This window comes from Pan paniscus, chromosome 10 (assembly GCF_029289425.2).
Source record: "Pan paniscus chromosome 10, NHGRI_mPanPan1-v2.0_pri, whole genome shotgun sequence".
In the NCBI taxonomy this organism is placed as follows: Eukaryota; Metazoa; Chordata; class Mammalia; order Primates; family Hominidae; genus Pan; species Pan paniscus.
In genome coordinates, this window is record NC_073259.2 from 11,778,920 (window position 1) to 11,805,578 (window position 26,659).

The 26,659-nt window shown below is 49.6% G+C and overlaps 1 protein-coding gene across 5 annotated transcripts in view; it reads left to right on the forward strand.

Moving 5' to 3' along the window:
* Positions 1-17,719, forward strand: part of CD9 (CD9 molecule) — a 38,749-nt gene extending 21,030 nt beyond the window's left edge. For 3 of the 5 annotated variants that reach the window (XM_063593299.1, XM_008973749.6, XM_003820325.6), the window contains 7 exons: positions 4,902-5,010; positions 12,104-12,201; positions 12,883-12,957; positions 14,689-14,787; positions 14,936-15,025; positions 15,651-15,734; positions 17,224-17,719. In XM_063593299.1, the coding sequence (XP_063449369.1) occupies positions 4,902-5,010; positions 12,104-12,201; positions 12,883-12,957; positions 14,689-14,787; positions 14,936-15,025; positions 15,651-15,734; positions 17,224-17,289 (621 nt within the window). In that variant the 3' untranslated portion in view covers positions 17,290-17,719. Of the gene's footprint in view, positions 1-4,901; positions 5,011-12,103; positions 12,202-12,882; positions 12,958-14,688; positions 15,106-15,650; positions 15,735-17,223 lie in introns of those variants that run through there. The other 2 variants (XM_008973748.6, XM_055095285.2) reach the window with 1 other exon arrangement.
* The last annotated feature ends 8,940 nt before the right edge of the window (positions 17,720-26,659 follow it).

Sequence of the window (26,659 nt, forward strand, 5' to 3'; positions counted from 1 at the left end):
GCGAGGTTGAAGAAAAAAAGGGTTCTATTTCTGGTTTTCTTCTGTTTGGATTTTTAGGTTAGGGAGACCTGTCTGTGTCTTCGCAAAGGTCAAAAAAGGGGCAGAGGCAGACCTGCACAGTCAGGAAAGAGGTTAATTAGTGGAGCAGGTTCTTGAAGGAGACAGGAAGCTTTGAAAGAGAGAGACCCCTGCTTCTTTATTATTGTTTTATACACTTTGTTTTAGAATAATTTTAGATCTACAGAAAAGTTGCAGAGATAGTGTAGAGAATTCCCTCATCCTCCTCCCCAGTTTCCCCTATTGTACCATCTCATATTACTGTGTTTCATTTGTCACAACTAGGAAACCACCGTTGGTACATTCTGTTAACTGAGCTCCGGACTTAGTCGGATTTCACTAGTTTTTCATGTAACGTCCTATTTCTGTTCCAGGGTCCTATCCAGGACACCACAGGACAGTTGTCATGCCCCCTCAGTCTTCTCTGGGCTGTGACAGTTTCTGTCTTTCCTTGTTTTCCATGACCTTGACAGTTTGGAGAGAAGTGCTAGGCAAGTATTTTGTAGACTGTGCTCAGTTGAGGTTTGGCTCATGTTTTTCTCAGGGCCTAGCACCAGTGAAGAAACGAAGAAATTTCCAGTAAAACAATGGGAAAAAATGACCCTTTTCCTCTCGGCCCTCTCAAAGGGATGGAACCATTTTTGGGCCAGATAGCAAAGGAGCTTTTCCCAGCAAAACCAGAATGTTTCCATTTGGCTTTTCTTGGAAACAAAAGAGGAAACCATGCGCAGGGCCGCGAGCTGGGAGTAGAAGCTATGGGCTCTCTCCTGCATCCCCACATCCCCGCCCGACCAGCTGGGCATACTGCAGGTTGCCATCCTCTCTCCAGAGCCCTGGGAACAGGGCACTGTCTCATTCAGCATCCGCATCAAACCTGCTCGGCTCCTGCGATGATAGGCTGGGGTGGGGCAGCCATCGAGGAAATTACATGGTCAGCATGCCGCCATATGTCTGTCAATTAACCTGGGAGGAAGCCATTGACCGCTTGGCCTCCCGGACTCCTATATTCTCATTTATGGAGTCCCTGAATAATTGACTTGGCACCCTCTTTTAAGGGTTAAAGCTCTCTTTGTTTCTTGCTCCTGCCCCCTCCCATTTAGTTTCTCCTATTATTAAAGTAGCTGAAGCTGGGCGCAGTGGCTCACACCTGTAATCCAAGTGCTTTGGGAGGCTGAGGCAGGAGGATTGCTTGAGGCCAGGAATTTAAGACCAGCCTGAGCAACATAGCGAGACCCCTGGCTCTAAAAAAAAAAAAAAAAAAAAGGGTTTAAAATATTAGCCAGGATTAGCGGCATGCACCTGTAATCCCAGCTACTCAGGAGGCTGAGGTGGAAGAATGGCTTGAGCCCAGGAGTCCAAGGCTACAGTGAGCTATGACTGCACCACTGCACTCCAGCCTGGGCGACGAGAGCAAGACCCTGTCTCAAAAAATAAAGCAGCTGGGGTGAAAGCCGGATGGGGGCAGGGGAGCCCCTCTATGCCACACCAGAAAGTGAGTTCTCCTAGAAAATACTTCAGAGCGCCTTAGATAGCGCTGCCTGACAACCATGAAAGGCATTATTGGGTGGCACTGGTTATACAAGTTTTGTGACCCTGTGACCCCAAGCCATTGTGACTCAGCCAACTGGAGCAATGTCTCCAACAGTGTTACAGAAAATGGGGCAGCTAATGGTTCACATAGCATCCCCTCCGGCCGGTGAACTCAGTCATTCTGTCAGAAAAGGCAGCAGGGTTCACTCCTGACTTTTGTCCAAGTGTCCCCAGTCATGCCCCTGGCCCTCCCTTTTCTCTGGGTTACTTGAACCTTTCTCCTCTCTTATTGTGAGTTGTTAAGCCCGTGAGACCGAGACCTATGGCAGCTTTTCCCATTTCTCCAGAGCCAGCTGCTTTTCCTTCCTGGTTGTAGTGAAATGTTGTAGCTTTGACAACCAAGCCGCATGATGTAAGGTTTAAGGTGGGGTCCGAATGCGGGGGACTCCCGACTCCGGGCTTGGCCTGGCCCTTGGCCAAGATAAGACCTGAGATGCTTCCTTTTCCCTCGTGGTTCCAGTTGTCCAGCCCAGCATCCTTCTTACCACCTGTGCACAGAGACCGGATCAATGACTGGGCTTAACATATTGGCTCAGGGTCCTCGACATTGGGGCTCTCTATAAGATAGAAGGGGCCTTACCCCTGGAGGTTCCACTGGGGTACCCTGTCATTATCTGAGCGTGGAACATTCCCAGAGAGACGCAGCTCCTGCCCGTGAGAGGCTGCTGTGCAGAGCGTAGCTTTACCTCATCTTACAGCTTAGTTCCTTGGCAGGCCTGGGATTGTTTTCGTTCTTTTCTGCGACTCAGTTTTCCCAGCAGATAAGGGGTGGGGTCATAACTTCACTCATCAGGGGAAGTAAGATGACTTGGGAGATAATTGCTTGATAAGCACAAGCCTAGAGCAAAAAGGACAGTAATGAGCACTGTCTCGCTATCTCCCTATGCGCGCAAGAGCATCACAAGACCAGGGCGAGAGGGAGGACCAGGGTGAGAAACAGGTTGTGGCTGAACGTGGACCAAAATTGAGCTCCGGCCTACAGTTTTCAGGTTAACGCTTTTATGTCCAGGAGGCCAACAGCCTCAGTCTTCCATTCCCAGGAGACTGACTGGGCCTCCATGGGGTTGGGGTGGAAGGAGGGAAGGTATCACCTTTGTACTTTTTTTTTGAGACGGAGTCTCGCTCTGTCGCCCAGGCTGGAGTGCAGTGGCGCGATCTCCGCTCACTGCAAGCTCTGCCTCCTGGGTTCACGCCATTCTCCTGCCTCAGCCTCTGGAGTAGCTGGGACTACAGGCACCAGCCACCACGCCTGGAGAATTTTTTGTATTTTTAGTGGAGACGGGGTTTCACCGTGTTAGCCAGGATGGTCTCGATCTCCTGACCTCGTGATCCACCCGCCTCGGCCTTCCAAAGAGCTGGGATTACAGGCGTGAGCCACCGTGCCCGGCCCACCTTTGTACTTTTAACGCTCAGGGACCTGGGGGGGACCCAGGCCAGGACTTGCCACATGCAGAGTCAAGACCCGCCCAGTGTGTGCTTGTCTAGTCCCTTGTGTACGTGGATTCAAGCCACATAACTCTTCTAGCCCAGCACGCTCCCAGCAGGGCCCGCCTCCCCGCCTAAGCTAACTGCGGCGCTCTTGGTCTGGGAACCCATGGTCTGAATGCGAGTACGCTGCTGGGTCTAGGACGGTGGAGACTCACGCTTCTCCCCAACCAAACAGTGATCTGCTTGCTGCCTTTGGATTAGGCCAGGAGACCCTCCCTCACTGGCCTTTTATTAAGAAGGAAAATCAGACTCGTGTTTGAACTCAGAACTCTCAAGTTCATTTGAACTCTCAAATTCCTGTGCCTGTGTGAGTTTTTCTCCTCTGCCTTGTCCAGCCGCGGGGCACGTGGCGTCGTACAGTCCTTACCAATATTTGGAGCTGCCTGCCCTAAGGTGCGGCTGAGAGGCTGAGAAGATGCTGAGTGACAGTCCACAGGCTGGGAGTGCAGGGCTGGTGGGGCTTCATGCTGGTAAAGTGAGGTGGTTCTCCCAGAGCCCATTTGGTACCTTCCTCTTCAGATGCACTTCTGATATTATCTTCTTTATTCTTTAGCCATACCTAAAAGGCAGGGAAGGGCCGCATCTCACAATCCCTGCTTTACAGATGGGAACACTGAAGCAATAGAATATGAAGCTAGACTCTGCAGCCCCTCGTGGTGGAAGCACACCTCCCTGGCAGGAGCAAATCCCCTTATGCTCCTGGGGGGTAGGTGAGTTTGTGACTGCTGCAGGCGGAGGTCTGGGTAGCCCTTCCCACTATTGCCACATCCGCTGTCCACCCAACATGCCCACACTCACTGCCATATCGTAAGGGAAAGGAGAGGAGAAAAGGAGGAAGGAAAGAGAGGCCTGTCCACACCATGGGCTATCACCAGCTCCTGGAGCCGAGAACCAAGGTCCCTGATGAGCGGGCTCTGACATAAGAGTGCCTCTGTTGAGGAGGGTGGACCAGCAAAACCTGGGCCCACCCACTCCTGCGTCCAGCCGGCTACCACACTGGAGGCCTGTGAGTCACTCCCCCGGCAAGCCCTGGTACGGGTGACGACGAGGGAGCTCAGCTGGCACTGGGGGGACTTGGCAGGAGGCCTCCTGCACAGCATCTAGTTCAGCAGTGCCAGCGAGGGGAGGCCCTGACATGTCATTTACTGAGCAGCAGGTCTCCGGGGACATTGCAGCTGCCCTCCCTGGTGCATGTGTGTCCGGAACCGTGTAACCATCACCCAAGTCAACAGTTAGAATACGACACCCCCAGCCACATGGCACCTCCCTGAGCATAATTTCCTCCTCCACCTAAACATCACCACTCACCTGATGACAATGCTTTTCCTTTATCATTTATAGGCACATGTAAGCGTCTAGCTCTGTGTGCATCCCTAAACAGCATAGCGTTTTTAACTACATGGAATCATATTGTGTGTGTGCCTGTGGCTTTGGCTTCTTGATTTAGCATTGTGAGATGCACTCATGGTGTTGCGTGTAGCTAGAGTTACTGGTTTTCACTGCCGTATAGTGTTCTGTTGCCTATAAAATACCCCTTCGGCCAATGGGCGGCAGGTAGGTCACTGTTTATTCCTCGCTTGCTGGTACTTTTAGTACCTGCATGAATCAAACACACCCCGTAATGGCATCTACAACTACCAGGCGTATATGAGGGGCAGAGACCAAGGGTGGTCACAAAGTCCTTTGCAAGTCTCACCCTTCAGCGCGTGGGGACTGCGTTGTTGCTGGCAGCCAGAATTAATGCTCACGTCCTGTATGTCTTGCAGCTTGCCGGGATTGCTGTCCTTGCCATTGGACTATGGCTCCGATTCGACTCTCAGACCAAGAGCATCTTCGAGCAAGAAACTAATAATAATAACTCCAGCTTCTACACAGGTGAGGGACGGGGAAGGCTCAGTGAATTCAGACCCTGGCTCCAACAAAGTTCCTGCAACTTTGGAGGCCCCATGTTGACCCAGGGACTTGGGCTTGGGAAAGACTTTTGCTCTAGCCACGCTGGCCAGTCGTGTCCCTTTCAGGTTGTGCAGTTTTTGTGTGTGTCGTTGTGCCTGGGAATTTGCGTTTAACTGATGTGGTTTCTTTTCCTGATGGCCAAGTCAGGCACGTTGATGGTTCTCTGATGTGATGTAGCCTCTGCCAAAGTTGTACTCATTCTTGAGGGTTTACGAACCTCTGTTCTCATCTCTGATGCTCTCTCCTGATTGTCTTCTTATCTTGCATCATTTCCTTAATTCAAAAAGCTTTGTCCTGGGGATCTGCAGTGCTGGAAGAAGATATAGACAGCTTTCCTCTTCACCGTTCAGATAGGGACTCTGAGACTGGGAAAAACATCAGCCTCCTGGAAAACACAGCAACAATAGGAGAGACTAGAATGGACTCTGCCCAGTCCTTTGGACCCCTGGTACTGGGGTAAATGCTGTAGTGTTTAGTTTTATTTGTTTGTTTTTGACATGACTTTTGCTTTGGGAGAGAGGCTTCCAGTTTAAACCTGCCTGGGATCCTCTGAACATGAACAGACTTGGCAGGTTTCTTTCTACACTCAGGCTTCTTGGCAGCCTTGCTAGACCATTCTATCCCTCTCGTTGCTGTATCACCACGTCAAAGCTTCCTTCAGAGGAGGGGGAGCCTGGTGCCTGCCAAGTGCAGTTGCCCGCATCTGCGTGAATTCAGACTCTGCGGCTGTACTCTGCCTGGCTTGGAGGTAGGAAACTTTTCATTTGTGAGAAACAAAGGAAACCTCCTATTTTTAGGATGACGCTGACATGTTGTCAGGCTCAAAATGTAAGTTTGGTCACTTCCTTCCCACCCACCAAAAAAGTTATTTTTACAAAGGAGGGAGAAAACAGTTATCTCCCAGTCCCTCAGGGAGAAGCAAGGCTGGCCAGCCACGTAGACCTTCCCTTTCCCACCTCTTGAACTGGGTAGGGAGAGTCTTTAAAAACAGCTCCTTTGGTTGCGTAACATTTGAGCCCTGTGGATAGTTTTGCTGGGTTTACTGCTTTTTATTGTTAGCTGGGGTTTTTTGGGGTGTGTCTATTATCGGAAAGAAAGTGAGAGAAAGCACAATGTATGTTTAGAAAAAAAACTACACATACACACAGAGTTTTTGGGGAACAGGTTTCTATAGCGCCCTGACTTGTTTCAGCAACAGACCATTTTTTGCGAGTCTGTGACAGGCTTAGAATGCTGTCCTGCAGAGCAGGAGGGAGGAGCCGGGTGCAGGTGCTGGGGAAGACTCTCCACACTCCACGCCATGTTCCAGAAGGGAGCCCTGTGCTGGGGGAGCAGGTCTGCCGGCAGGAGCAGGCACAGTCAGGCCTGCTTTCCTAAGCAAAAGCCCTGTGGCCGGCGCGTGTGTCTCCAAAGAGAGACTCAGTCCTCCCTTGTCCTGGCTGCTTCTAACAACTCACTTTTTCTTTTCTGTTACCCAAAGCCTCTATGGCTGATTCTTTATATTTTTAGATGTGGGAGTTAAGAATCTCATGGGTAAGAGGATGGAACTGGGAGGAAGACACTAACAGTTTTATTTATTTATTTTTTTTTTATTTTTTTGAGACGAAGTTTCAATCTTGTTGCCCAGGCTGGAGTGCAATGACACAATCTCGGCTCACCGCAACCTCCGCCTCCCAGGTTCAAGCGATTCTCCTGCCTCAGCCTCCTGAGTAGCTGGGATTACAGGCATGTGCCACCATGCCCAGCTGATTTTGTATTTTCAGTACAGACGGGGTTTCTCCATGTTGGTCAGGCTCGTCTCCAACTCCCGACCTCAGGTGATCCTCCCGTCTTGGCTTCCCGAAGTGATGGGATGACAGGCGTGAGCCACCTCGCCCGGCTGGAAGACACTAACATTTTTGAGCCCCATTCTTTGTGTGTCATTCATTGTCTTGTGTGTATTATATAATTTAATCCCCTTAACTCTACGAGGAGTATGGAATGATTCTCATCTCACAAGTGCAGAAACCGAGGCCTAGAGACCTGAAATAACTCGTCTAAGCTTATATTCCCTCAAGAGGCAGGGCCAGGCTTTGAACCCAGGCCTAAAAGAGCTGCTTCTCGGGTTGTCATTGCCAGGTTGTGGGGTCTCCCTCTGTACGAATGGAAGAGATCTGTACTGGCTGAATGTGCCCCATTGGCAGGGATGGGGTGGGGCTGTCTTGGCCCTTTTACTTCACCCAAATTGCAGTCAGGGAGAGAAACCCCTGCGTCGGTGGCCCAGCCAGCAGCTGACAGGTGGGAAAGCTGCAGGGTGGCAGGAGAATGGTGAGTGCCATTAGAGGAGCTGGGGCTCACCTCTGGGAACCTCACAGGATTCAGATCCTGCAGGTCATTGCAGGGCCCTCCTGGTGGCCGGTGGTCCTACCTGAAGTGACCAGGAGGGTGATTTGAAGGCACAACCCCAAAGAGACACAGATCCCCTAGTTGGGGTCTAAGGGCCACTGTCCACTTAGCTCTGCCAGGGAAATACAGATCCTTTGCAGCGACACCCCGTTCGGGGAAGAGAGCGGAGCTTTGAAGACTTCGTTCTGCCTGCAGAAGTGCCGGCAAGGGGGATGATGCACGTAAGGTTAGAACAGCAGCACTGTGTCTGGGCACAGTGATCCGCCCTGATCTCAGGTGATCCGTCCACCTCAGCCTCTAGCACTTTGGGAGGCCGAGGCAGGCAGATCACCCGAGGTCAGGAGTTCGAGACCAGCCTGGCCAACATGGCAAAACCCCACTTCTACTAAAAATACAAAAATTAGCTGGGCGTAGTGGCGTGCACCTATAATCCCAGCTACTCGGGAGGCTGAGGCACAAGAATCTCTTGAACCTGGGAGGCAGAAGTTGCAGAGAGCTGAGATCACACCACTGAGGCTCTGTCTCCAGCCTGGGAGACAGCGCGAGACTCCATCTCAAAAAAAAAAAAAAAAACAGCAGCACAGCACTCTGAGCACTGCTTAGGTCTGAGCTATGCCCTGAACGTCACTGAACGCTTTAGGAAATAATAATTGTCATCCATGGGCAAAGGGCCAAGGAGGCGTCGCTCTGTGTCCCCTTCCCCACGAGGCTGTGAGACCAGCCTTCTGTATTGGCCCAGAGCCCTTCTCCTAGCAGATGAGCTTGGAGTGCCAGCCACACCCTAGCTGCTTTTCCAAGGGATAGTCATGGGGTGACCGCCCCTTGCACTGGGCCACCAACTGTCTGCAGAGCAACCCACAGGCCAGCCTGACCATGCAGCTGACTTTTCAGGAAACCTGAACAGCCCAGGGGTGTCTTTTCTCCAGCAGGGCCACAGCTTACCAAGTAGAGAAAGAGTATATAACCAGGCAGAAAAGCAAGTGAAAACCTTTCCAACATTCAGAACAGTCTATGGTAAGTCCAGAGCAGCTGACAGCCTTATATGGGCCTTCTCTCCAGTCCAGGCCTGGAGATTCAGCCCGTCAGCAAGATCCCTAATCCCAGGCTGCAAACTTGTTGGGGAACTTCATTTTCTTGGTCCTAGGCCAGCAGCCTTTCCCAGCTCCCTGGTGTCCCTCCAGAACCATGGCTGCTGAATGAGGGCATCTAGGGGGGCTCCAGCCAGAGGCCGTGAATGCCCCCCCTTCCTCGGCCAGCCCCCTATCCATGATGAGGTGCCTGGTGATTTTCAGGACACGCGACACTTGGCCTTAGTAAGCTGGCATCCCCATCCTGGCTTGTGACCTGGGGCAGTTCATTTTATTGCTCTGGGCTTCATTTTTCTCCCTCCTGAAACCAGCACAGCTTACACAACCACGGCACAGCTTACACACCCACTCCCCTCTGGGGCAAAGAAGTACAGTGTGTGGCAAATGGAATTCCATTGTGGCACTTATTCCCGTGAACTCGGGAGGGCGGGAACCAAGACGAAACCAGGCGGGGCAGAGGTAGGGCAGAGGTAGGGCTCCGTTGAACACCTGGTGGAGTTATTTGGATATAATAAACTTTTATTGCAGGCCAGAGGCCCTACTGGATTTTGTTCTCCTTCACACAAACAGGCGTGGTGAGTGCTGTTTGCAGGACAGAGCTGGTGTAGGGACGGGAGCCTGCTGTGTCCTCTCCCTGGCCTAAACTGAGAGCCCTGGTGAACAGTGAAAAACACTGTTCCATTTCTTGTGTAAAGGACACGCTGGCATGTGCTACTGCTGCTACACCAGCCTTTTTTTTTTTTTTTCTAGGCCTGTAATGTCAGCCTGAAAAAAGCAGAATAAACAACCCTTAAGCAAATTAATACCGTAATCCTAGAGAAGGCTCTGTGATGGATAACTTTTTCCATGAGTCAGACAGCAAGCTAACATTCACTTGTTTTATAAAGGGGAACACTTTGTCATTTATCAACAGCAGCCTTGGCTAACAAGCTTGGGGTGTAAGCGATGAGTAGCTTCTCCAAAGGGAAGCACTGAATAGCCCTTGTAAAAACCAGCCCGAGCCCTGCAGTGGTTCCGTGACTTCCATGGGGCCTGCTTCCAGATGAGCTGTCCTATAGCTTGCCGGCTGCTGCTGAGTCCCCGAACACAGCTGCCAGGGGATCGCTTCCCTTTTCCCGTGACTAGAGAGGGCTAAAGCTAGGCACTGCAGATCCGTAGCCATCCACGCAAGATTTAAAGCCCACAAAACCCTTGATCCTAAAATCTTCCTCTGCTGAGCCCTAGCATGAATATTTAATATTAACCACAAGCCCCATTAGGAGCATGTTCTCTTTCTCTGCGTGGGAAATACTTTCTCTTTAGTAGCTCACTTGCAGCTAATCCAATTCCCTTGGCCTCTGCCAGGACCACCAGGTTCATGAACTGGGATCTGGACTTAGAGAAAACATGTCTGCCTGTTCGTTCCCACTCCACGGTATTTCATGTGTTTGTAAATCCTTTTGATCTCTTAATACCTCCTGTTTATTCAGCCCCTGCTATGGAGCTCAAAGGAGTGATCTCATCCTTCCTTGACTTGCCCCCATGAGATGGGGAGAAACTGGGGCCTTTCTACTGTCCCCATGTGAGAGAACCAAAGGAGGCTGCCCTCTTACCCAGTGCCCCATGCGTGGGGCTGCACAGCCTCCCCAAGCCCAGCTTGTGGCCTCACAGCGTTTGACTGCCCAGGAAGATGCGACCTGACTTGAGGACAAGCTACATTTGTCCCCTTGCCCAGTGTGGGCCAGGCATGCACAAGAACAATACCCATATTCTTGCAACATGGGGTTTGCCAGTAACCCCACGTGACTTGACCTCACGACGGATGTGGGGGAGAAGGGGGAGGAACAAATGCTCTCTGTGTGCATTCTGCTCTTTGCTGCCCGTGAGCCTCAGCTGTGGGCAGACTGCATGGTTTGTTGCCTGCAAAGTCTCACCCCTGCTCGGGGTGCAGATGTGGGACAGTGAAGTCAGCGTGTCACCTGCCGAGGGTTCTCATCGAGTGTCCTGCTGTGTATTGTGGGGAAACATCACAGACTTTCTCTCTCGCATGTGTGTTTTCAGCCCCTACATCAAGGATATCTCTCTGGTCCCAGTGAAAGGACAGTAGGGATACAGCAGCAGGTTAAAATTCACCATGGTGATTATTAATGATTGTTACTCATGCTTGGTATAATTGAGATTAACAACAGCTAGCATTTGTTGTGCACATGTGGATTATATCACTTAATCCTCACAGCAATCCTGGAAGTGGGCATTATTGCTACTCCTGTTTTACAGATAGAAAACTGTTGCACAGAGAGGTTAAGTGGCTTCCCCAGAGTCACAGATCTGGTGCTCTCAACATGTGACAGTAGCCTCTCCCAAGGCTAGATAGAACATGCCTGCAAGACAGGGAGGCACAGAGACTTCGCTGCTGGTTTTCCTTTGGGACCCATGTAGGGCTGGGGTGCTGATTAAGGGAATAGTCCCTGCAGGACAGCTGTGGCTTCTCAAGAATAGAACTGTGGGGTGGCCCCTCTGGGCATTCCTTTGGTGGGTTGTGGAACGAATGGGGCCAGTGCTGCTCCACTGTGTTTATGTCCCAGGAATTTGCATTGTTCTGGGTTTGGGCAAAAGTTATAGAAGTTGCTGCCCTTCTCTCACCTCCTTTCCATGAGCCACTCAGATCAAGGGCTTAGTAATGGTGTCACTCATCCTCTCCTTAGCAGGGAGGAGCCTCTTCACCCTTAACCTGCAATAACTGAGTTGTGACTGTTAAGATCTTGTTAGCATGCTATAGAGATGTTTTGAAATTTCCAGGAACATACCTCTTTAATTTTACTAGTAAGGAAATTGAGGCCCAGAGAGGGAAAATGTCTTACCCCAGGTCACACAGCAATTAGCATCAGTGTTAGGGCCAAAAGAAGGGTCTTCTGACACCCAGATCTGTGTCCTTTGCACTAGAGTCAGGTATTGGACCTTTGCCAAGAGGTGCCTTTGGGTGTTCCTAACTGTATGTGCCTAACCACCACCCAGCAACAGGGCAAAGAGGCCCCCCTTCTGGGAACAGGCAGAGTTGGTTCCCCCCACCCCTGGGTAGGGGGGTGCCTAGGTGTGCACGGCCCCTTCCTGCTGGAAATCTGCTCTGACAGCGTCCTCTGTAAGGCAGGGTCCCAGAAGTTAGCCAGAGTGTGGAAGGTGTATGCTAACTAGCTTGAGTGGATTCATCTTGCTGGAAAGAGCTGACAGACTGGACCGGTTTGCATTCCGAATGTAGGGATTCCCATGGATATTCTCTGTCCTGGATTGAGGGCTAATGGGCACCTTCCAGAAGGGCTGAGGGTAAGGTAGGAGCGTGAGCTTGATGAAGCAGAGTCATGCAAGAGAGGCTGGTGGGAAGGAGATCTGGGGCAGAGGTGGAAGAGGAGGCTGTATTTTAAGGAAAGGGAACTTCTTCCCTGAGATGAGGGGAATAAGGAGGTGGGGAGGCAGGAGTCAGGCAGAGGGAACCAGGAATTGCCGGAGATGCCTGGGCCTCTGAACTGATGTCTCCACGCATGTGTGCTTCCTCTGTCCTCCCGCAGGAGTCTATATTCTGATCGGAGCCGGCGCCCTCATGATGCTGGTGGGCTTCCTGGGCTGCTGCGGGGCTGTGCAGGAGTCCCAGTGCATGCTGGGACTGGTGAGTATCCCCTTGGCATCCCCACAGCCACCCTGACTCCCACCAACAAAACCTCAGCAGGCCCAGACCCAGACCACAGAACAGACGGAGGGGGATGGGGTCAGGAAGGTACCCAAAGGGCATGAGCTGTCCTCAGCCTGGGCCCCTCCCCGATGTGAGGCGTCGCCCCTCTTCCTTTCTGGAGCCTGTCTTATCGCTTCCCCTAGGCAACTAAAAGGACTTTGTTTCCCCCTTTTCTCGAGGACCACGTTTGCTTTCTTTCCCTGAATCCACAGGTACCTTTGCCTTCTCCTTCTTGTTTCAAAATCTGTTTTGGTCTTTTCCAAACTCCACGGAGTGGATTCGCTCCCTTTACTTGCCCAAATCTCGTGTCTTTTGTGAACAATAGTAGTTTCCTGCTCACTGACTCTTAACTAACGCCTTGTAAATGCTAGTTCTGGGCTCAGCTGTGCTCAGCTCTTTCCTCATGTCCGGGCACCTTGCCTCACTGTGGCCTCTATCCTGGGCTTGGTTAACTGCCTGTTCTGTGAACTTCTTCCCTGCCCCTGCTAGGCTATTCATTTGTGTCACCAGATGCCTGTTCCCAGAGAGTTGTCCTTCTTCTTTGTCCCAAAATACCCTTTGATTTTCCTGGCTGGTTGGCTGGGACTGTTCTCACCCCGTCCCCTCGTTGCCTTCCAGTTCTTCGGCTTCCTCTTGGTGATATTTGCCATTGAAATAGCTGCGGCCATCTGGGGATATTCCCACAAGGATGAGGTAGGTTTTTCCCATGAGATCTCTTGGGTTTGGGAGTTGGGGGATGGGGGACAGTGAAGCAGGGGGCAAGTCCTGGCTGGGCACTTTGTTCAGCTTTCAGCTATTGACCAGGCCTCTTATCTCATCGCGTCCCTGTGTGCCAGCGAATGTGCCCTCCTCGGGGCAGGGAATGTCAGTGCGCTTACTGTCCTGTCCGAGATTGTGCCAGCCATGGTGTTGACTCATAGTAGATGTTCAGAAACTACCCATTGGGCCTGTGTGTGTGTCTGTCTGTCCATCTCACACCTCAGCAGCCCCTCCCCACAACTTTTAGAAAGATTACTCAGGAAATACAGGCTTTCTGTGGGCTGGACACCCTTGCCTCCTCCTCTGATCTATAAATAACGTGTTCAAGTGCTGCCCCCATGAGCCAAGTGCTGCCCCCAAGCCTGTGCAGGGTCCACAGATGTTTGAACTATGGGCCCCACATCCGGAGACTTGGCCATCTAGTATGGGGAAAAGACATGAAATTGATAAAGGTCATAGAGGTGATTTATATCCAAAGTACTATGGGATTTGAAAAGGTGGGGTTGGGAAGGGAATCTCTTTTGGCTTCATAGAGAAGGGAGCCGTGACCTAAACCTTGAATGAGAGATGCGTTCAGGAGGAAAGTTAGTGGAGGCAGGGGACTTCCAGTCAAAGGGGCTGAGCATGGCTGAGCTTGGGCTTACGTGGGGAGCCCTGCAGAGTTTTGGACCAGGATGGGCATATCAGAGTAGTGTTTTTGGAAGGGCTGCCTTGTCATGTTCAGCAGGAAGGGGGAAGGAAGAGAGATGCTGAGATGCTGGAGGCAGGAACCCTATTGTTTTGTTTTGTTCTTGAGACTAGTCAAGCACGGTAGTGAGAAACAGGGAAGAGTAGAACAAGGACTTCCATCTGTAACTGACGTGAGCAATCCATTGAGATAACTCACTACTTTTAGCCCAGCCAAGGGAACTCTGTTTAAAAAAAAAAAAAAAAAACACGTCTGTAAGCAATAACAGCTACAGCCATAGAAATAGGAGGGGATCATTGTGAAAAATGTCAGACAGATGCTGAAGGAAAAATGCTGGCTGTTGGTCTGTTAACTGGATGAGGTGAGCATCAAAGGGGCAGACAGACATTAAATTGGGATGCGCCAGGTGCAAGCACATAATAATACATCCCCTATATTATGATACAATAGCTGGCACGTGCTCCAGATTTACTCTGTACTGGACATAGTGGTAAAGGCTTAACATGCAATATCTCATTTAAATTCTCACAAATAATCTATGAGCTGCAGGGACAAATGTGGAAACTCCATACAGAGAGGCTTAGTAATTTGCCAAAACTCAAACCTAAGTGAAGAGAAAAAGAAGATGGAAGCCTGAGAAAATAGTCAGGTCAGGAGTAGTATTTCAATTATTATCATCCTCTAGATCGTAGAGATTCAATTTAGGAGCCAAGTAGAGCTGAAGGACTGACCAAAGTGTAAGGGACAGGGAGAGACGGCCCGAGTGGGTTTCTGGAGGATGTAGGAAGAGATGGGAAGTGCCCAAAGGCCCTGAGAGAAGGCAGTGCTAGTGGCTGCCATCTGCCTGGTGACATTGTCCAAGCACAGGCATCTGGTGGCTGAGAGCTTAGAGAGAACAAGATGGAACGCGTAACATTTGTTCGTGGAGGAAGATGTGAAAATGCTGTCTCTGCCCCTCTCTTGTCTGCCCATTGTAGGTGATTAAGGAAGTCCAGGAGTTTTACAAGGACACCTACAACAAGCTGAAAACCAAGGATGAGCCCCAGCGGGAAACGCTGAAAGCCATCCACTATGCGGTATGTCGCCTTGGCAAAGACACCCTCCTGCGCTTTCTCCGGATTGTGTCTGCACACAGGGTGCTGACTGCACCAGACCAGTGCAAACATTCTAATCGTCTTTTTAAAATTTGTTTCTCTCATCCCCATCCCTGCCTTCTCGCTGTAGTTGAACTGCTGTGGTTTGGCTGGGGGCGTGGAACAGTTTATCTCAGACATCTGCCCCAAGAAGGACGTACTCGAAACCTTCACCGTGAAGGTAAACTCAGACCAGGATCCTGGTGTCCCTGCCCCCATTGCTCTGGACAAACCCTGCAAGCATGAAAGTGACAGCAGCCAAGTGCTGCTTCAGAAAGACCAGTTCTGCCTGTGAAAGGGCCCCAGGGCACCCATCTCTTTCTCTCCTACTTTGGGCCCTCTGTTTACTCAAGGGCAATAAAACAAAGGCCGGACCGGGGAATGACAAGTGTTCTGGCACCGCCCACTGCTGCCAGCCCGGAAGCTCTCAAGGGCAGGCGTGCTTCTGAGTCTTGGACTCCCGCTCTGACTTTGTCAGTGGCTCCTGTCTGTAAGCCAGAGTTAATGTCCAACTCCAGAATAGTAAAAAGTGACCTTACAACCATATCAGAAATAGACCCCCAAGCAGGGCCCGTCCCTCCTCCTTCCCTGCTGTCCTGCCCAGATTTTAGGGATCCACTAGCATAGCCATCCCTTTGTTCCCCTTTCCATCCACCAGCCGGAACTTCTCTTATCCCCGAACACTCCTGTCCCCAGCCCACCCTCTGCCCACCAGTTCTCCCGGGTGAGACGGGGGCCATGGGAGGGAAGAGGTGCCCTGGGAGGAAGGATTGTGTGTGACCCAGGTCTTGGTTTGTCTCCCCAAGTCCTGTCCTGATGCCATCAAAGAGGTCTTCGACAATAAATTCCACATCATCGGCGCAGTGGGCATTGGCATTGCCGTGGTCATGGTGAGTGGCAGGACGTCGTCCCAGGAGGGGGACTGAGGAGTTCACGTTGATTCAGCCCATGCTCTACCCAGACACCGCCGCACTCTGTGCATTTGTCAACTCACTTTGTCCTCGTGCCCTTAGTATTTCCATTTTACCACTAGGGAATGGAGAGACAGAGAGGCCGATGTTCTGATCAAAGCTTCTCACCTCCTGAGTGGAGTATCTGAGGCTCCCCCTGGGTTTCTAAAGAGTCGACTCTCTTAGCTGTTAAGGTTCAGGGCACATGGGTGGCAGTGCTGGCGCTGCTAGTCCTCAGAGCATGTCTCCTCACGCACCTGCTGTTCTTCTCCCTAAGAAAGTAGTTCACTAGAGGCTACCGGCGTGGGAATTGTTCCATTTCCTGAAGTGCATCTGAACATGGGCAGCCAGAAGGAGTCTCTCGCTAATCAGCCCCTAGAAACCAACAAGGGCCAACCAGGTTCCTTGGGGTCATGTCCTCTCTTCCCATGAGGGAGAGCCCCAGACGGAACATGGTCCTCGCTGGGATGGCCTTGGCTCACTGAGTCTTCCCCCACCCCCGCCTGCCTCTGCCCTCTTGCCAGACTGCCCCCAAAGAGAGAATCGCCTCCTTTCTTAGTGGTTATTTGCACCCTTCACCGGCATCTTAAGAAAGGCATGAAGCACCTTTCAGCAAAATATACGACAATACCTTCTTTTTTTTCTTTTTTTCTTTTTTTGAGACGAAGTTTCACTCTTGTCGCCGAGGCTGGAGTGCAGTGGTGTGATCTCGACTCACTGCAACCTCCGCCTCTCTGGGTTCAAGCAATTATCCAGCCTCAGCCTCCCGAGTAGCTGGGACTACAGGCGTGTGCCACCATGCCCAGCTGATTATTTTTAGTAGAGATGGGGTTTCACCATGTTGGTCAGGCTGGTCTCGAACTCCTGACCTCAGGTAATCTGCCCGCCTTGGCCTCCCAAAGTGCTGGGATTACAGGCGTGAGCCACTGTGCCCAGCCAAGATATAACAATACGTTTTAAAATAGAATATTAACACTTTGGGAGGCCGAGGCAGGCGGATCGCACCACAGCACTCTAGCCTAAGCAACAGAGCAAGACTCCGTCTCAAAAGAAAAAAAAAAAAAGAATATTAAATAACATACACACAAAGACAAATGCAAAAGTACTAACCTGTATGGACTAGGACTATAGGAAAACCTGGAATTTGAGCATTAAATTTGGCTCTGAGCTTACTTTCCCACCCTGAAAGTTCTCCAAGGAAAATGCTTGTGCAGCTGACTGCCAACCCCCCCAGATTCCTCACGTCCCACATCCTTCTCATTATCTGGCCTGCATCTCTCCTGCTTCAGCACCTTCTGACTCGTTTGGCCTCCTGGATGCCATTCTCCTTGTCATTTTTCTTGGACTGGGTGACCCATGTCTCTCCCTTTCCCTCAGCCTTCCTTCAGATCAAACCACCCTGATCCTCATGTTTCTTCCTATCTCCTAGATATTTGGCATGATCTTCAGTATGATCTTGTGCTGTGCTATCCGCAGGAACCGCGAGATGGTCTAGAGTCAGCTTACATCCCTGAGCAGGAAAGTTTACCCATGAAGATTGGTGGGATTTTTTTGTTTGTTTGTTTGTTTTGTTTGTTGTTTGTTTTTTTGCCACTAATTTTAGTATTCATTCTGCATTGCTAGATAAAAGCTGAAGTTACTTTATGTTTGTCTTTTAATGCTTCATTCAATATTGACATTTGTAGTTGAGCGGGGGGTTTGGTTTGCTTTGGTTTATATTTTTTCAGTTGTTTGTTTTTGCTTGTTATATTAAGCAGAAATCCTGCAATGAAAGGTACTATATTTGCTAGACTCTAGACAAGATATTGTACATAAAAGAATTTTTTGTCTTTAAATAGATACAAATGTCTATCAACTTTAATCAAGTTGTAACTTATATTGAAGACAATTTGATACATAATAAAAAATTATGACAATGTCCTGGACTGGTTTTTGTTTCGTTTAATTATTTTGAGAGCTATTTGGTTTGCAAATGTCTTTCAACTCCTATTAACTCCACCTGCATTTTTTTTTTTTTTTAAAGACGGAGTTTTGCTCTTGTTGCCCAGGCTGGAGTGCAATGGCCCGATCTTGGCTCACCACAGCCTCCACCTCCTGGGTTCAAACAATTCTCCTGCCTCAGCTTCCTGAGTAGCTGGGATTACAGGCATGCACCACCACACCCGGCTAATTTTGTATTTTTAGTAGAGACAGGGTTTCTCCATGTTGGTCAGGCTGGTCCCGAACTCCCAACCTCAGTTGATCCACCCGCCTCGGCCTCCCAAAGTGCTGGGATTACAGGCGTGAGCCACTGCACCCTGCCCCACCTGCATTTATATGAGAAGTAGATTGGGAGGTTGCTCACCCCAGTTTACTAATGAAGAAATCTAGATGTGGAGAGATTAAAGGATTCTGATCCAAAGTCACACAGGTGTCAACAGAGGAGTCAGCACCAGCACCTGGTCCTCAGACGCTCATTCAGCAGTGAGGTATATCTTGGGGATATGACAGTACACCTCACACCATGGTGGCAGGAACTTTGTTGTATTCACTACCTAGCACCTAGTATCTGGTGCATGGTAGTGTGTAGTGTTCAGTATTTTTTATCAGTTAATATTTTTTGGTTGAATGAATAAATGAGTGTGTACCCATCAGGGTTTCATCAGAGAAGCAGAACCACTAAGAGGTACTTGTTTGAAGAGATTTGTTGTGGGAATTTGACCTTACACAGTCACTGGCACTGGGGCTGCTTAAGCAGGCTCTGCAGACAATCGGGAAGGACAGACGGATGTAAAGTAAGGGAGGACAAGCCCAAGCAGGAGCCCTTGAAGGCAGACACATCCGTCTGTGTCAGTTCTTTTTTGTTTTTTTGAGACAGGGTCTCACTTTGTTGCCCAGGATGGAGTGTCATGGCCCAATCTCAGCTCCCTGCAGCCTTGACCTTCCTGGTCTCAAGCAAATCCTCCCACCTCAGCCTCCCAAGTAGCTGGGACTACAGGCATGAGCCACCACACCTGGCTAATGTTTGTATTTTTTGTAGAGAAGGGTTTTGCCATGTTGCCCAGGCTGGTCTTGAACTCCCGGTCTCAAGCAATCCACCTGCCTTGGCCTCTCAAAGTGCTGGGATTACAGGCATGAGCCACCGGTGGCACCTGGCCCCGTGTCAGTTCCTGCCTCTGCTGAGGTGAGCCAGCAGAGAAGCCACAATTCGTGTGAGCTGTAAAATGACTGCTGCTTCACTTCCCACCTCCAAACCTTCCACAAGTTTCTCCTCTGTGCTCCACTCTAACCGGAAACACACGGGAAGGGAATTCTGGGAAGTGTGGTTCAGCTTACCCAGGTGGACAGATCACAAAGCCACCGCTGCATGGGAGGTGTGGTCCGTGCCCAGACTGCACTGTCGTGGGCAATTCGGAGGCAAGCAGGCAATGATGGCAGAGTGGGATGAACAGGAGAAAGGTGAAGTGCAGAGGCATAAGAAACCGATTTTTATGTTCCACTCCTTGATTCCATTTGGGTTCCTCCTTAACACTACAAAAAGAAAACCAGGAAAGAAGGATCAGAATGTCCCTGAATGCCATTACGTTCAAACATCAGAACACCAAAGTTGATAGCAGCATTATTCACAACAGCCAAAATGTGCAAACTCGAATGTCCTTCAACAGATAAATGGATAAACAACACGTGGCCTATCCATATGATGGGCTAGAATTCCACCTTAAATGCTGCAACATGGATGAATCTTGAGTATGTTATGTTCATTGAAATAAGCCAGACACAAACGAACAAATATTCTACAATTCCCTTGATAGGAGGTACCTAGAATTGGTAAATTTATAAAGAAAGTAGATTAAAAGTAACCAGAGGCTAGGGAGAAGGGAAAATAGGGAGTTACGGTATAATGAGTACAGAGTTTCTGTTTGGGATAATGAAGAAGTTCTGGAAATAGATGGTGGTGATTGTTGCAAAACTTTGTGAATATACTTAGTGCTTAAAAATTGTTAAAATGGGCTGAGCACAGTGGCTCACACCTGTAATCCCAGCACTTTGGGAGGTTGAGGTGGGAGGATTGCTTGAGCCCAGTCCAAGACCAACCTGGGCAACATAGTGAGACTGCAACTCTACAACAAAAAAAACTGGCTGGGCATGGTGGTGCACACCTGTGGTCCCAGTTACTTGGGATGCTGAGTTGGGAGGATCACCTGAGCCTGGGAGGTCAGGGCTGCAGTGAACCAGGATCTCACCACTGCACCCCAGCCGAAGCAACAGAGCAAGACGCTGTCTCAAAAAAGGAACAAAACAAGGGTCAAAGTGGTAAATTGTATATTATATTTTACTAAACACACATACAAAAATAGCTGGTATGGCATTGTTGAGTGTCCTTGCTGCTCTGTGGCCCTAGGTCCCTTATTAATCTGACGGCTGACGACTGTTCCCGTTGTGGAAGTAACAGGTCAACCATTTATTTTATTTTATTTTATTTTATTTTATTATTTTTGGGAGATGTCGTCTCGCTTTGTCTCCCAGGCTGGAGTGCAGTGGCACAATCTCAGCTCACTGCAACCTCCGCCTCCCAGGGTCAAGCCATTCTCGTGCCTCAGCCTCCCGAGTAGCTCGGACTACAGGCACCCACCACTATGCCCAGCTAATTTTTGTATTTTTAGTAGAGAAGGGTTTTGCCATGTTGGCCAGGCTGGTCTTGAACTCCTGACCTCAGGTGATCCACCCGCCTTGGCCTCCCAAAGTGCTGGGATTACAGGCGTGAGCCACCACGCCTGGCCAACCATTCATTTTATATAGGAATGGAGGAGACCCCTGCGTGTAGCCTCCAGCTCCTTCTAGAGAAAGCAGGTCTCAGAGGCTACAAGCACATTCCATGCTGCAGCTTTGCTGAAGGGTAGGTTAGCGTGGAACAGACTGCGGCTACTTAAATCCCGGAACACCTGGGGCTATCTATATCCTGCCATTCTGTTTGTTGTTAATAATGTAAGGACAAATGGGCTAGCTTAAGCAAAAGTGAGCAATTAACCCAAGAATGAAAATGGTTGAGCCTTAGGAAGATTCCAGAAACATGGACCGAGAACTCCTATAGCTCTCCATTTCTGCGCTACTATATTTTGCTCTTCGAGGAGACCAACTTTGTTACTCAGCCGCTTCCCGACCGGCTGCCCCCCAGCTCCCAAGCTTACACAGAGGCAACCTCCATTAGCCCCACTTGAAGTTTTAGGAGAGAAAAATTTGACCCAGTTTGAGTCAAATGTCTACCTCTGTCCCTTCAGCTAGCAGCGGGCAGGGAGGGGTGCGTGGAGTAAACACTCAGCCACCCTCTGTGACCTGCTGATTGGGCCCAGCGCCAGAAGACAAGGGATCATTGAAAGCTGGCAGACATCCCAAAAGGAGCTGGCTGTCCACAATCAGGCCGAAACGAGCCTCCCTTGACTCTTGGCGGACAGGGCCAGGTGTAGCTCTGCAGTTTAGGGAGAACCAGGACGGCCTGCTGCTCTCGGGTCCTGAAGGGCCTTGGAGCAAAGGCCTTTAGGAAGTTTTAGGTCACAAAAAGGCAACAGACACTGCCAAAAGCAACAACTGCTTTGGGTCCAGAAAGAATCTCCTTGAGCGTAAGAGAAGCAGTTGTATGGAGGTGTTGGCCTCTTGGCTCAACTGTGAAAAGCAGCCCAGGGGCAACAAATTTGAATCAAAGCAGCTGGATTTAGTAAAAGGCTATTACTTTACCCAGTGCCCTCAAGGACTGAAAGTGCTTTAATATCCATAAACCCCCTGGACTCTCCTCCCAAGGCCCTACTCTCCAAAACCACGTCCTCCAGAGGGAGTTGAGTGGCCAAGGGTGGGGCCAAGACTCCACATAGACCCAGGGGCTCATTCCATGATGCTATCATTTCCTAGAGTCCTCCAGGTGTACAGGGAATTGTTTCACTGACAGATAGGCCAGGATATCTCATAAGCTTCTTGGGCACAAGTTGGAGTGGTATGGGTGGAATTCCAGCACAATTAGGCATATCGTGGTTGGGTGAACACAACCATACAAGGGGGAGAGGTCTCGACCAGTGGCCTGTGCAGTCCTGCCATGTTCTTTCCTGGTCAATGTTTTAAATGATAACTTGGAATACTACTAAATACGGCCGGGCGCAGTGGCTCACGCCTGTAATCCCAGCACTTTGGGAGGCTGAGGTGGGTGGATCACTTGAGGTCAGGAGTTCAAGACCAGCCTGGCCAACATAGTGAAACCCCATCTCTACTAAAAATACAAAAAATTAGCCAGGCATAGTGGCAGGCACCTGTAATCCCAGCTACTCGGGAGGCTGAGGCAGGAGAATCACTTGTACCCGGGAGGTGGAGGTTGCAAGGAGCCAAGATCGCACCACCACTGTACTCCAGCGTGGGCAACAGAGTGAGACTCTGTCTCAAAAACAAAACAAAACAAAACAAAAAAACAGGCGGGGCACGGTGGCTCATGCCTGTAATCCCAGCACTTTGGGAGGCCGAGACGAGCGGATCATGAGGTCAGGAGATGGAGACCATCCTGGCCAACATGGTGAAACCCCATCTCTATTAAAAATACAAAAATTTCCTGAGCGTGGTGGTGTGTGTCTGTAATCCCAGCTACTCAGGAGGCTGAGGCAGGAGAATCGCTTAAAACCAGGGAGTCGGAGGTTGCAGTGAGCTGAGATCGCGCCACTGCACTGTAGCCTGGCGACAGTGAGACTCAGTCTCAAAAAGGAAAAAAAAAGACTTTTACTAAATACTGTATTATTATATGCATATTTCACAAGGCTCTGAGAAATACCCAGTACTTTGAGTAACAGACGTATATAGTTCAAAGAGATCTCAGAGACTGGAATAATAGAATATGACACCCAAAGGATATATCTCAACAGGAATAAGTAAACAAAATCAAGCAATCCATACAATATGTTTAGCAGCCTTTCGTCCTTACCACAGCACTTTAAGTTAGCTGGGCAAGCATACGTTTGGCTGGTTGGGTAACAGCCGAATTCTCATATGTTAAGTCTGGAGGGAATTAGAAGTGTTGATTTAGCAGCTCTGCTGTGTGGAAGATGGCATCTCTGTGATTCTCTTGGCTTGCATCTCTGTGATTCTCTTGGCTTGTATCCCACGGTCATAAGGTAGCTGCTGCGGCTCCAGCCATTTCTACATTCACAGGTAGAGGTAGGGGAAGAACGACTGCTAAGGCCGGGCGCGGTGGCTCATGCCTGTAATCCCAGCACTTTGGGAGGCCAAGGCGGGCGGATCACGAAGTCAGATCGAGACCATCCTGGCCAACATGGTGAAACCCTGTCTCTAATAAAAATACAAAAAAATTAGCCGGGCGTAGTGGCGGCCGCCTATAGTCCCAGCTACTTGGGAGGCTGAGGCAGGAGAATGGCATGAACCTAAGAGGCAGAGCTTGCAGTGAGCCGAGATCATGCCACCGCACTCCAGCCTGGGCTACTGAGTGAGACTCTATCTCCAAAAAAAAAAAAAGAACAACTACTAGCCGCAATGATCTCTTCTATCTCAAATGCAAAAGCTTCCCCTGGCAAGCTGCAAGTCAACTCACATTTGTATATCATTGACTAGAAATCTGTCACGTGGCTACTCATAGCTATAAGGGAGACGGAAAATATGAGCATGTAGATTTCTTTTCAGTCTATAGTGAAGTTTGGAAAATGACAAGTGAGTTAAAGGTATTGTATTCCATTTCACATTTGGAGAAAACATAGGGTTGAGAGAAGTTAAATATTTGCCCCAATATCGTATAGTTAATAGGCTGGATACAGGTTTGAATCCAGGACTATCTTTCTCCCAGTTTCATTGAATATTTCGCACAGTGCTGCCTTCCAGGATTAATATCACAGGAGGAAACTTGACAGGGACATCCTGGAACATCTTTTGAGTGGAAGAACCCATTACATAAATGCAGGATGAAGAAAAAATTTCATTTGAAAAAGATGTGGAAATTTAGCTTACCACAAACTTAATAGAAGCCAAAACTGAAGAGAGGATGCATCCAGAGAAGTGTCCAGATGGAGACAACTGAGCCACAGATGTGATAGTCAGCCCTAGGGGAATATGGTGCTCTGTTCTGGGGCGATTCCTCAAGAAGAAAGGTGACCATCTACAGAGACCTGGAAAGGACAGAACTTTTTTAGGAGGGTAGGCGGCCTGCCTAAAAACCTTGTCACCCAAGAGGAGAGTGAAGCACCAGGGGATTGTAGCCTGGGGGAGGGGTCATCCAACAACACAACTGTCTTCGTTTTCAAATATCTTAAGGGCTGTAAGATGAACCAGAATGTATGTTGTCCCAGAGGCCAGAATGAGAACTGTTGGGCAGAACTCTCCGGTAAGATTTTGGCTGAACATAAAGGAAACCCCTTTAAACCAGGGCTGTCCAGCAGAGAAAAGGCTCCCCATGAGTGGAGGGCCCCAGGACATAGAGGGGACTCCAGGAAAAGCTACAGAGAAGATGTTGCTGATTCCCGCATCCATGGGAACTTGAGGCCTTCCATCTCTAGGAGCTTATAAAAATGTGGGTCTGCAAGCAAATACCCAGGAAAAGCAGCTCTCCCCCCCTCTATATTCATTTACGGGGTGGGCGTGAGGGAAGGACCGCTAGTAAAAATTAAGTAATAGGAACAGTGAACATTTTTATGGGCAACCCCAAAATATTTCAAAATAATATTTTATCTCTGAAATTGTTGCTTTTTTTTTTTAATATTTGATGCCATGGTTGGGCTCTTTAAGATGCAAGGAAGAGAGCATTCAAAGCCTTAAATGAGCTTGGTGGAAGGATATTCATCATCTCAACAGCTATACCACCACTCAGGAGTTTCTGCACTTTCTAAGCTGAATTCTGCAGAGACCCGAGACAGTAGTTCATGGGAGTCCTGCATATGGCATCTGCCCCAGCATCTCCACTTCTCTTTGCATCTCACAGGCAAGCTCCTTTAGCAGGAAGGATCTAAGTAGGTAGTTTGTTTCCAACCAATAAGACGCAGCCTTATTGGCACCCCTTGGCAGAACACTACCAATCCCTGGTCCAATTGCCTGTGGCCAGGGAACAGCACTGATGTTCGGGATGCTCCACAACCTTCCAAGCACAAAAATGTAGGCAGAAAGAACGCCCTGGTGCCGTGACCAGCTCGGTCGGGGAGACCCTAACCCAGTGGCACTAGAGGAATTAAAGACACATACACAGAAATATAGAGGTGTGAAGTGGGAAATCAGGGGTCTCACAGCCTTCAGAGCTGACAGCCACGAACAGAGATTTACCCACGTATTTATTAACAGCAAGCCAGTCATTAGCATTGTTTCTATAGATATTAAATTAACTAAAAGTATCCCTTATGGGAAACCAAGGGATGGGCCGAATTAAAGGAATAGGTTGGGCTAGTTATCTGCAGCAGGAGCATGTCCTTAAGGCACAGATCGCTCATGCTATTGTTTGTGGTGTAAGAATGCCTTTAAGTGGTTTTCCACCCTGGGCAGGCCAGGTGTTCCTTGCCCTTATTCTGGTAAACCCACAACCTTCCAGCATGGGCGTTATGGCCATCATGAACATGTCACAGTGCTGCAGAGATTTTGTTTATGGCCAGTTTTGGGGACAGTTTATGGCCAGATTTTGGACGGCTTGTTCCCAACACCCTGGGACACATTTCTGGTTCAAGCTGACAGGCTCAAGGACTGCCTGGGATGGCCATTCTGACTGAGCTCACAAGGTAGTGTTTGTTTGTTTGTTTGTTTTGAGATAGAGTTTCGCTCTTGTTGCCCAGGCTGGAGTGCAATGGCAGGATCTCGGCTCGTCGCAACCTCCATCTCCCGGGTTCAAGCGATTCTCCTGCCTCAGCCTCTGGAGTAGCTGGGATTACAGGCATCTGTCACCACACTCAGCTAATTTTGTATTTTTAATAGATACGGGGTTTCTCCATGTTGGTCAGGTTGGTCTTGAACTCCTGACCTCAGGTGATCCGCCTACCTTGGCCTCCCAAAGTGCTGGGATTACAAGTGTGAGCCACCGCACCCAGCCTGTTTTTTGTTTTTGTTTTTGTTTTCAGACGGAGTCTCGGAGTCTCGCTCTGTTGCCCAGGCTGGAGTGCAGTGGCGCTATCTCGGCTCACTGCAAGCTCCGCCTCCCGGGTTCACGCCATTCTCCTGCCTCAGCCTCCAGAGTAGCTGGGACTACAGATGCCCGCCACCACGCCTGGCTAATTTTTTGTATTTTTAGTAAAGATGAGGTTTCACCATGTTAGCCAGGATGGCCTTGATCTCCTGACCTCATGATCCACCTGCCTCGGCCTCCCAAAGTGCTGGGATTACAGGCGTGAGCCACTGCGCTGGCCCCACATGGTAGTTTTGATACCCCAAGGGGCTTTGGTGTCTCAGAGTAAATAGCCCTGACATTCTTGTCAAACAGTACCTGATGAGAGCTGTTTTTCTTAATCATTCTCCTTAAATTGACCACAATCCAAAAGAGGTAAGACTGTGTGTGGGGCTTTTTGAGAAAGAGAGGTTACCAAGAGGGTCTGTGAGCCATAGAAAGTCAAGTGGCAGAGTCAGCTGCAGGTTCACCATTCCCAAGCCAGGCATCATTAGAGTCTAAGGACTTTATTCCACCAATCTGAGCTCTCTCCTGTCCCCTTCAGCCATGATTTGAACCCACCCAGGGATAAGGGACCCCGGGGTGGCTTCCACCCTACCCACCTTCAGTCTTTAGGCCGTCTTGGTGAGGCCTCAGCATCTAATGTAATTGTCTTCACTCAAGTCTTGGCCATCAGACCCCTGGAGAGCTAATTTGATTTCTTTCCTTTTAAATTAGATTTCCCCAAACCATCTGCTTCCACTGTGGAAATGCAGGCAGGATCAGCAAT